Below are 10,107 nucleotides of genomic sequence, written 5' to 3' on the forward strand. Positions count from 1 at the left end.
TTTCTCCTTTGATCTAAGTTTCTGCGTACAGGTGACTTTCTTCCTTTGTAGTAGTAGTAGTTGCTTGGTGCTGTCTTTCTAAGTCTCCTTTCTTCTGTTGTGCTGTTTTTCGTTTGGCTGTGTTCCTGTCTGTGTGTTTCCTGCGTTTTGGTTGTGTCGCTTCTTTAGCGGTTGTGGCTTCTGTTTCTGTTTGGTCTGGATACTGGTTTTGTTCGTTTGGTCTGTGTTTCACTGGGGATTTTACTAGTATTGGCTCAGGATGACTGAGGATCTGGAGGAAATTTTGAGGAAATTTGCTCTGACTGAGGATGAGGCTGGGGGTGTAGAGTTAGATAGTAAGGATCTGGCTCAGGGAGTAGTGGAATGTCAATTGAGCATAATCGGAAGGGTGGTGGGAGAGAAGACTGCGAACATTGCTGGTATAAAGAGTTTTGCCAGTAATATGTGGCCATTTGCAAGAAATTTAAGAGTTGTTGAGATAGGGGTTAATTTGTTCCAGTTTAGCTTTAGTAATAAACAGGACATGGATAGGGTGCTGAGGGGAAGGCCTTGGGTTTATGATAATTTGCCTTTGGTTATTTTACCCTGGGAAGAGGGGATAGAACTGAACCTTGAAGCCTTTAATAGGACTTGGATTTGGGTCCAATTATGGAACTTACCTCTTCATTGGATTACAAAGGATATTGGTAGGAAAATTGGGGGAGTGTTCTGCTCGGTGAGGGAGGTGTTTGTTCCTAATGGTGGTGGGAAGGAGGGTAAACATCTAAAAATCTTGGTTGAGATGGATTTAACTAAACCTATGCTGAGAGGAACCACGGTAAAGTTGAGGGGCAGTTCTAGATGGATAGAGTTTAAATATGAAAAATGTCCTGATTTTTGCTACTGTTGTGGGGTCATGGGGCATAATGAGAGGAGTTGCAGGGAAAGAGGGGGGAATATGGATAAGGAGAATCAGTATGGCGCTTGGCTTAGAGCAAGTAATGCGAGGAGTCCTATTAGGAAACAGTTCTCGTCTGGTAGGGAGGAGGGGAAGGTTAGTGAAGGACCACATTTGGATAAGGAAGGGGGGGACAGGGGGCAGGAACAACTCTGCCTGCCCTGGAAGCTAGTAGAGGTAAAGGTAGACTCTATAGTCAAAGGGAATGAGGGTAAGGAGAGGGATCTAGGGGTTTTGATGAAAGATACTGGAGAGGATGGGGGCCAGGGAGTGGTGGTGGGAGTCTTTAAGGAAGAAAGTGTGCAGCCTGATCATAGGAAAAAGGGTGATACTGGTAAGGGAAAGTGTAAAGTTACTAAGGGTCTAAATTTCACTACTGAGGAAAAAATACAGGAGGGTGGCCAGAGGGGGGAGCTGAAGGAGCAGGAACTATTTGATTCTATGTGGATGGATGGCATGGATACTGATTGCAAGGAGAGGAAGGAAGGGGATAAGGGGAGTGATCCTGTGACAGCACAACAGGAGCTGGATGGTAGTAAGGAGCTAAGAGGGGGTAAATATAAGGGGAATAGGGGGTGGAAGAGGTTGGTTAGGGAGGTAGGTAGAAGAATTCCTCTGGAGGATAAGAATGGGGGGATGGTCATAGTGCATGAAGGGGGTAAAAGGAAGCTGAGTGAGAGTGGGGACAAGGAAAATATTAATGAACAGGGGGAAGGTCAGAAGAGAGGCAAGACTGTGTGTAGTATGGCTGGGGTGGACCTAGCATCTGGGGTGGTGGAGTCCTACCTTAATGGGGCTCCCAGGTCACTATGAGAGCTCTGGTGTGGAACTGTCGAGGTGTTGGGAGCCCCTTGACAGTTCCCCAGATAGAGGAGAGTGTTAAACTCCACTCCCCTGAGTTGATTTTCTTATCTGAAACAAAAAATAAAGAAGAAATTATGAATAGGGTAAGACTTAAGCTAAGATATGATAGAATGGTGGTAGTGGATCCTATTGGTATAGCTGGTGGGATGGCTGTTATGTGGAGAAATGATTTGAAGGTCTGTAAGGTACTTTGTACTGACTTTACCATTGAAGTGTTGCTAGAAAAGACTGGGGCTAGGGACAGGTGGTGGCTGATTTGTTTGTATGCTAGTAGTGAGGATCTGCTTAGAGAGAAACAGTGGAGGATTATAGAAAATAGGATGAGTATGTGGGGTCAGAATTGGGTGTTGGCAGGTGACATGAATGACATCTTGTCAAATGAGGAGAAGTGGGGGGGTTGTAGGAGGTCTGAGAGTAGTTTTCAAATTTTTAGGAACTTTGTAATCTCCAATCAGCTTGTTGACATTGGTTTTGAAGGGATACCATGGACCTGGTCTAATCACTGGGAGGAAGGGAGGGAAGTTAAGGAGCGGTTAGATAGAATTCTTTGCAGTAAACAGTGGAGAAGTGAGAATGAGAAGGCTAAGTGCATACATATCCAAAATAATGCTTCTGATCATGTTATGCTGCTGCTGGACACTGAGCCAAAGAATAGGAAATGGCTTAGGAGGTTCTATTTTGATAGGAATTGGATCAGTAATAAGGAAGTGGGGGAGATTGTGTCTAAGGAATGGGAAAAACAACATGAGGGATCTAGATTTTTTAAACTGCATCAAAAAATCAGAAGTTGCAGAATGGCGCTTCTGCACTGGAATAGACATAAGGGTAAGAATGCAAAGAAAGGAATTGTAGAGCTGAAGCAGAAAATCAGTGAGGCTAATACGGATGGGCAAGCCAATAAAGATGAGAGAGTGAGAGTACTTAAGAAGCAACTGGAAGAGGCCTATAGGAGGGAAGAGGTGTTCTGGCAACAGAAAGCTAGAGTCAAATGGTTGAAGGAGGGGGATAAGAATACAAAATTTTTCCATGCTAGTGTTACTGAGAGGAGAAAAAGGAATAATATATCTAGTTTACAACGAGGAGATGGATCTTGGTGTGACTCTGAGCCAGATATTGAGGAGGAAATCAATGGTTACTTTCAGAAGCTGTTTACTACCAGTAATCCTCAGCAGTTTGAGCCTGTTCTGAGTGGGATCCCCACAGTGATCACAGACCAAATGAATGCTATGCTAGTTAGACCTGTGACTGAAATGGAAGTCAGAAAAGCTGTGTTTTCTTTGCAACCCAACAAAGCTCCTGGGCCTGATGGCATGACTCCTGTGTTCTTTCAACAGTACTGGAGTGTGCTAAAAAATGATTTAGTCAGTGCCATTGCTAGTTTCTTCCATTCTGGGCACTTACTAAGAGTTGTCAATGAAACCATCATCACTCTCATTCCTAAAATTGAGTCCCCAGTTTCTGTCTCTCAGTTTAGACCCATTAGCCTGTGTAATGTTGTCTATAGGATAATCTCTAAAATTCTGGTCAATAGACTTAAGCCTTTCCTAAAACACTGTGTTAGCCAAAACCAGTCAGCTTTTATACCAGGAAGACAGATCATTGATAATATTGTTATTACACACGAATCCATCCATTGTTTGAATAACAGAAGATGTGGCTCAAATGCTTTCATGGCTTTGAAACTTGATATGGCCAAAGCCTATGATAGAGTGGAGTGGATTTTTGTGTTAAAGGTAATGGAAAAGATGGGTTTTTGTCAAAAGTGGAGAAACTGGATTTTAAAGTGTATGTCTTCTGTGGTGTACTCTTTTAATTTGAATGGAGAAAAAAGAGGTTTGGTTACACCTACAAGAGGTATCAGGCAAGGAGATCCCCTGTCTCCTTACATCTTTTTACTTGTGTCTGAGGGACTGTCAGGATTGTTTAGGAGAGCCATGACTAACCATGACATTTCTGGACTTAAGATTGCTAAGCAAAGTCCAGCTTTGTCTCACCTCTTTTTTGCAGATGATACCTTGGTATTTTGCAGAGCAAAAAAGGAGGAGGCTGATCATGTGATGAACCTGCTGAAGCTGTATGGGGAAGCCTCAGGACAAGCCATAAATGCTGAGAAGTCCTCAGTGTTCTTTAGCAAGAATACTGGGAATGCAGTAAAGGGTGAAATACTTAATATCTTGGGTGGTATGAAAGAAGCTAAGCAAAGTAAGTATTTGGGGTTACCAATGGTTATAGGAAGGCCTAAGCGGCAAGTGTTTAACTACATCAGGGAGAGGGTCTGCAACAGGCTAGGGGGATGGAAAGAAAGGCTGTTGAGTAATGCAGGTAAGGAGGTGCTTTTAAAATCTGTTATACTAGCTCTTCCTGCTTATGCTATGAGCTGCTGCAAATTGCCTAAAGGTTTATGTAAGGATATCTGTAAAGAAATGGCAAGATTTTGGTGGGGGGATAGGGAGGGAAACAGGAGAATCCATTGGATGGAGTGGAGGAGGATGTCTGAGGTAAAAGGGAAAGGTGGGTTGGGCTTCAGAGATCTCCAGCAATTTAATACTGCTATGCTGGCTAAGCAGCTTTGGAGGATTTTGACAAGGCCCAACCTGTTAATCAGCAAGATTATCAGGGGAAGGTACTTTAGAGGATCCTCCATTTGGGACATGAGAAGCAATGCAGGGGATTCCTGGATATGGAAAAGTATCCTGAGTTCTAGGGAGGTGTTAGCAGCAGGGGTTAGGAAAAGAGTGGGAAATGGTCAGCAAATTAGGATATGGAAGGATAGGTGGTTGCTTGATTTGGAGGATGGGAAAATAAGATCAAAAAAGCCTCTGCAATGTAGTATCCAGAGAGTTCATGAGTTGATCTCTGAGGGAAGGTGGAATAAGGACATACTAAGGAATCTGTTTGCGGAAGAGGACTGCCAAAGAATTCTTAATATTCCAATAAGTACTTTTGGGGGAAAGGACAGACTAGTTTGGATGCTGTCTAAATCAGGAGAGTACACTGTGAAGTCTGGATATGTGGTTGCAAAGGAAATACAGAACAAGGGTAGAAAGGATAGCCTACAGCAGGAAGGCAGCAGCAGAAACGATACTAATTCAGGGGTGTGGAAGTTTCTATGGGGACTGAACGTTAAGCATAAACTTAAGCATTTTATTTGGAAATGTCTCCAGTGCATATTACCAGTTAATGAGACAATTAAGAGGAGAATTGGAGAAGGTAATGATAGGTGCTGTGTTTGTGGAGAAGGAACAGAAACATTGGAGCACATGTTCTTTTTCTGTAAACATGCTGAGCTAATATGGAAAGCTGCCCCAATTAGTTGGGATGGGTTGAAGGACTGCAGGCATAATTTCTGGCTGTGGTGGAATGGTTTGATGGAAGCAAAGGCTAGGAAGGAAGGTAGGGAGCATATTGAGCTGACTATTAATGTATTATGGCAGATTTGGAAATCCAGGAATAACATACAGTTTAATAGGGAGGGACGATGTCCTGGTGTAACAGCTAATAAGGCGGTGCAAGAATGGTTAGAGTTTCAGGTAGCAAGTATGGCTTTAAGAGATGAGGTAGTTGTTGGGAGGGGAACAGGAGACAGGTTGGTTAGATGGCAGCCACCATCGGGGAGTTTCTTATGTTTAAATACTGATGCAGCGATTAGGAAGAATGAAGCTAAGGTAGGATGGGGAGTTGTTGCTAGATGCAGTAAAGGAATGTTGAGAGGTGCTTGGGCTGGTAGTGAAGGGAGAGAGGGAGTTCCTGCTGTTGAAGAAGCTATGGCAATCCGGAAGGCTCTGATTTTTGCCAAGAGGAATGGCTGGATGAACATTATCATTCAATCTGACTGCAAAGGAATTATTGATCAGATTAGGGAAGGGAACCTGAATGATCACTTAGCAGGAGCTGTCCTTTTTGATATAGAGTTTCTGAGTAAAAGTTTTAGTTCATGTTTCTTCTCTTTTATTAAGAGAGAAGGGAATTCTGTGTCACATCAGCTGGCAAAATTTGCCTTAAACTTAGTTTCTGAGATAACTTGGTTGGATTCATTTCCAAATTGGCTGAGTAGTATAGCCAAAAATGATGTAGGGGCCTTTGCTCCAGATTTTGTAATCCTTTGATGAAGTAATGAAAGTTGTTATCGTTTGGAAAAAAAAAAAAAAGAGACTAATTAGCAATTTTGCACTCAGTCAGCTATGTGATTTCCGATATTATATATAGACTGTCTCCGAAGGACGTATTTTTGTTACGTTTTGATTTTTTGTTTAAAAATTCTATCCCGTGCAAACAGAAGTGAAGGTGTAAATCTAGCACATAAAATCACGATGACAAGAAAACTTATAAAGGATGACAATCAAATTTTCTAGGATGATCATGATCAAAACAGGGTACACCAACACAAAAACTCTCTTTCTTTAGAAAAGATAACGACCACATTTCTGTCAAGTCAAGCATTAGGGTTAGATTTCAAAATGGTTACAAAATCAAATGAAAGATTACAACTAATGACCGCAATAGAGAATTTTCAGCACTTGCATGGAATGAAACCTATTTACACACCAAAGTAATCTCTTTTTTTTTTTTTTTTTTTTGTTGGTTTGGTCAAAACACACTCACGTTATCTAGTGCACATTTTTCTTCGCATTTGAAGAATGAAAAACAGAAGAGCATAGTTTACTATTCTTTTGGGATGCACTACGAGGTGGTGGAGAAACCATTTTGGGTAGGAAGAATCTTAGTTGTGAGTAGCCAATTATATATCAAGTTTCTCGATTCCTTTTTTAAATTAGAAAGTAACTTCATTTTACCAAAAGTGGTTTAGGTAAGTCTTGAACTAGAAATTGCCATTAATCCTTCAACAAATAATTAGGTAGCTGTGTTAAAAAGTGGCTAATAACTACTACTAAATGATTGAATGATAGAAAGTTGTAATTAAGAAGCTATTGTCAATCACATGATTTTGCAGTAATTTGATATCCTAATGAATTGATTGATATTTTGTTAATGATTGAATAATATCTTCTTTTAATGCTAAATGAATAGCCTGTGATACTTCATACATTATACAGTGTATATATATATATATATATACTTACAAGTTCCATTTATAAAAAGCTACAGCTAATATTTCTTACATAGTTAAAATGTAGAGAGCAACTATACGGGATTCAACAATTGCAACTCTCTGGAATTCAACAATTTCTTGACAATAATGGTAAGAAGTAATTTTTTTTTTTAAACATACATTCCGCTTATGTACATGTATATGTACATTTTGTCTAACAAAAGTAACTCAATTTTTAATATCATAACATAACAAGGTTTAACTTTCTTTGCTACCATTGCATCACTCTATTAGATCACGGAAAAATGTACTGAAAAAAATGCATTTTTCATTATTAAAATAGTTTAGCTAGATTATTTATTTGTCCTAAAACAAGATCTTAAATTTAATAGTAGGAGAAATTAACGATAAAGCTTTATATATGTAATACTAATAATTGCTTTACTCCAATTAAAAACAGTAATCCAGATCCTTTAATTTGGAGATATTACACACACGCACGTATGTACTCAAACCGGTTGGTTGTATTCTTATTTCATAGTCTAACAAATCTAAATTAACCAGCTACATTTTTTGTTTCGCTTTTTCTTTTCTTCTCTGTTTGTTTTGGTTTTCATTAAAACTATCACTAGTTTTGTACAAAATACAAAAATATAAAGAGATTTGATTAAGAGATATAAGTTTGTTTCTAGCCTAGGGTCTAACTTACTTCATTTCGCATAACGGTAGTACATATACAGTGGCGTGGATTGGGCACAATAATCCCAAACTCTCGTGCGTTCTTTCCATCCTTAATAAAAAATTAAGAAGTGAATTTCCTAAATTACTCCAAAATTCATTATCATATCCACGTAAACTTCATATCTAATAAATCTTGTCAAATTTGTCGGAATATGGTATAAGCTACTCAAAACAACAGATGGAGACTTAGTTTACTATTTAAATGCGCATAAATTTGACACTAGAATTAAAAAAAAACGAAATGAACTTTAAACAAATATATCCATTTTATGCATGTGCTGTTGTCCTCTCCGTAGAACTTCAATTCTTTGATGTCCATTTAGACCTCCCATTTGCATTTTTGCTTTAACGTAGATATATTTGCATTTGCAATATAAGTCGAACAAGCTTTTAGCAATTTGTCACAAACAATAAAATTATAAACAACAACAACAACAACAATAATAATAATAAAGAAAATTAGTTTAGGAAGAATTAATAAAAGTTGCAATTTACTTAATTTAGACATTGTTTGTCTGTACAAGGCCTTCGTACACCAGCCAGCTTTTCTCCTTCGTCTACATTAGAACGAAGTAACTTAAACAGATATTATGATTCCCCACCCCCAACACCCCCCCCCCCCCGGGGGGCCAAAAAAAAGTGAAAAAAAAAAAAGAAAACTAAAGCAAGAAATTTCAAGCAATATATTATCTATTTGTAACCTTTGCCATGATCCGTTTCCTCGGTAGCATTGGCAAAATGCCGCATTACATCCACCTGAAGTCGCAGTGACAGAATGTAATCTAGGGTTTCCCTGATCAAAGAAACGTCATCCATGTATTCTCCTCCCGGTACAAGACTTTTAAGCACTTCTGTCCTCTTCATTACCAGCCTTTTCGCAATAGAACTAGCTTCAACCACCTGGGCTGCTGCCTTTCGCATCCTTCTCGTAGCATAGCAACTTCTTCTTACGATTTTCTTGCTACTAATTCTCTTGCTAATGCTGCTTGTGCTCCTGGAAATGATCATCAACTTCTTGGGATCTTTCTTTATTGGGACTAGTTTCTGAGCCTCGGGGCTTAAAACATGCTGGACGAGGACCTTATTCGTGGCATCATTGGACGCTTTTGCCATAAGGGCACGACTCCAGGAAGATGTTGAGATTCTGGTGGAAGCCATAGCAATATCTGCTGATAATTTTATGGCCTTTTTCCTCTCAAGAATGCTCATTTCCTTCTTGCTGCCGCTGTAAATTTGTAGACCCTTTAACCATTTCTTGAGGAACTCTTGCCTGAGTGAGCTAGCAGACCGCATTCTGAGGAGGAACAATAAAACAATTTGGTTACACTATCAGCCTTAATCCAAGGACTTAAATTCAAATAATGCTACTAGTAATCTATGCTGTGTTGTGGCAAACTTTAACATGAGGCCAAAATACAAGTAAATTTCATGATGGAAGTATATAGTTTATATGTACTGAAAGAAAACGGGATGGAGAATTAGATGTTAGTGGAGTGGTGATTTATAGAAGAATGGTGTGTGTGTGTGTGTGTGATTTAATGAAGCTGATAGGGGACAAGGAAAAACAATGCAAAAATGCCAGGTACCTTTCCGATATTCTTCTATAGAATGGAAGAGGAAATCATGCCGGTAATGAGGCTAGGGACAAGTTGGAGCAAATTGCAATTCTCTTGGGATCAAAAAGTAGTGTATCAGTACTGGCCACGAACAAGAAGGTTACTGAATCACACACTCACACTCACACACTACAAGAGAGAGAGAGAGAGAGAGGATGGAGAGGAATGAGAAGCAAGCAGCAGAATGTGCAAAAAGCTCATTTATTTGCTCAAAGGAGGGGAAGTGGTGGGCCAATACGGGAAAAACACAGCACATGCGGGCACATGGAATTAAGGGTCCACCAAACAAGACCCAAAGACATAGCTGATGCCTAATTAAAGCGTTTGCGGGCAAGATTAAGGTCCCCCAAACGTTGTACAAACCTAATATCAGTACCTTAATACGGCTGCAAGGCACCAAATAAAACACAGACTCGGCCCTATTTCCCAAATCCGCATGTGGATTTAAGATAATGACCACAAGAATCCCCAAAAGAACCAACATTTGGTTTGAGATTATGCAAAGAGCGTCTTTTATGGCTTTGTAGCTACTGCCAATCAATATATTATTATTATTATTATTTCTTGGACGTGGATTTATTGAATGTGCAGTTTCAAGAATTGATATTTTATACTACAACTTTCTTTGCATGTTCAAGATTTGCCCAAACCGCCATATATACTTATTTTTGAGCTATAACAGCATAACTAGAGAAAGAAACCAAGAAAAAAGAAGGAAATGAGCCCCAAAAAGAAGAAAAAAAAAATCATACCTGGCTAGCTAGTTGAAACTAACTAGTTACGCGAGAAAAAAAAAAAGAGAAGAAGGACGGCAACAGAAATTTCAATTTGTAGTATCCGTACATGAATGCTTGAAAACTACCGGAGATAACAATATTCTTCACATGAAAGCAAGATTG

The 10,107-nt window shown here is 39.5% G+C and overlaps 2 protein-coding genes across 2 annotated transcripts; one reads left to right on the forward strand and one right to left on the reverse strand.

Annotated features, from left to right (window-relative positions):
- The first annotated feature begins 259 nt into the window (after nucleotides 1-259).
- LOC113773633 lies at nucleotides 260-1,750 on the forward strand. The gene has a single exon (XM_027318266.1). It carries the CDS (start codon nucleotides 260-262, stop codon nucleotides 1,748-1,750), a length of 1,491 nt encoding a protein of 496 aa, XP_027174067.1.
- A 6,467-nt stretch (nucleotides 1,751-8,217) lies between these two features.
- Nucleotides 8,218-9,338, reverse strand: LOC113775458 (transcription factor IBH1-like 1). Its single transcript, XM_027320347.1, has 2 exons — nucleotides 9,179-9,338; nucleotides 8,218-8,886 (listed from the first exon to the last, which is right to left on the reverse strand). The coding sequence occupies exon 2, from the start codon at nucleotides 8,883-8,885 to the stop codon at nucleotides 8,283-8,285; it is 603 nt and encodes a 200-aa protein (XP_027176148.1). The 5' UTR covers nucleotide 8,886; nucleotides 9,179-9,338; the 3' UTR covers nucleotides 8,218-8,282.
- Nucleotides 9,339-10,107: the final 769 nt, after the last annotated feature.

This window comes from Coffea eugenioides, chromosome 6 (genome assembly GCF_003713205.1).
Source record: "Coffea eugenioides isolate CCC68of chromosome 6, Ceug_1.0, whole genome shotgun sequence".
In the NCBI taxonomy this organism is placed as follows: domain Eukaryota; kingdom Viridiplantae; phylum Streptophyta; class Magnoliopsida; order Gentianales; family Rubiaceae; genus Coffea; species Coffea eugenioides.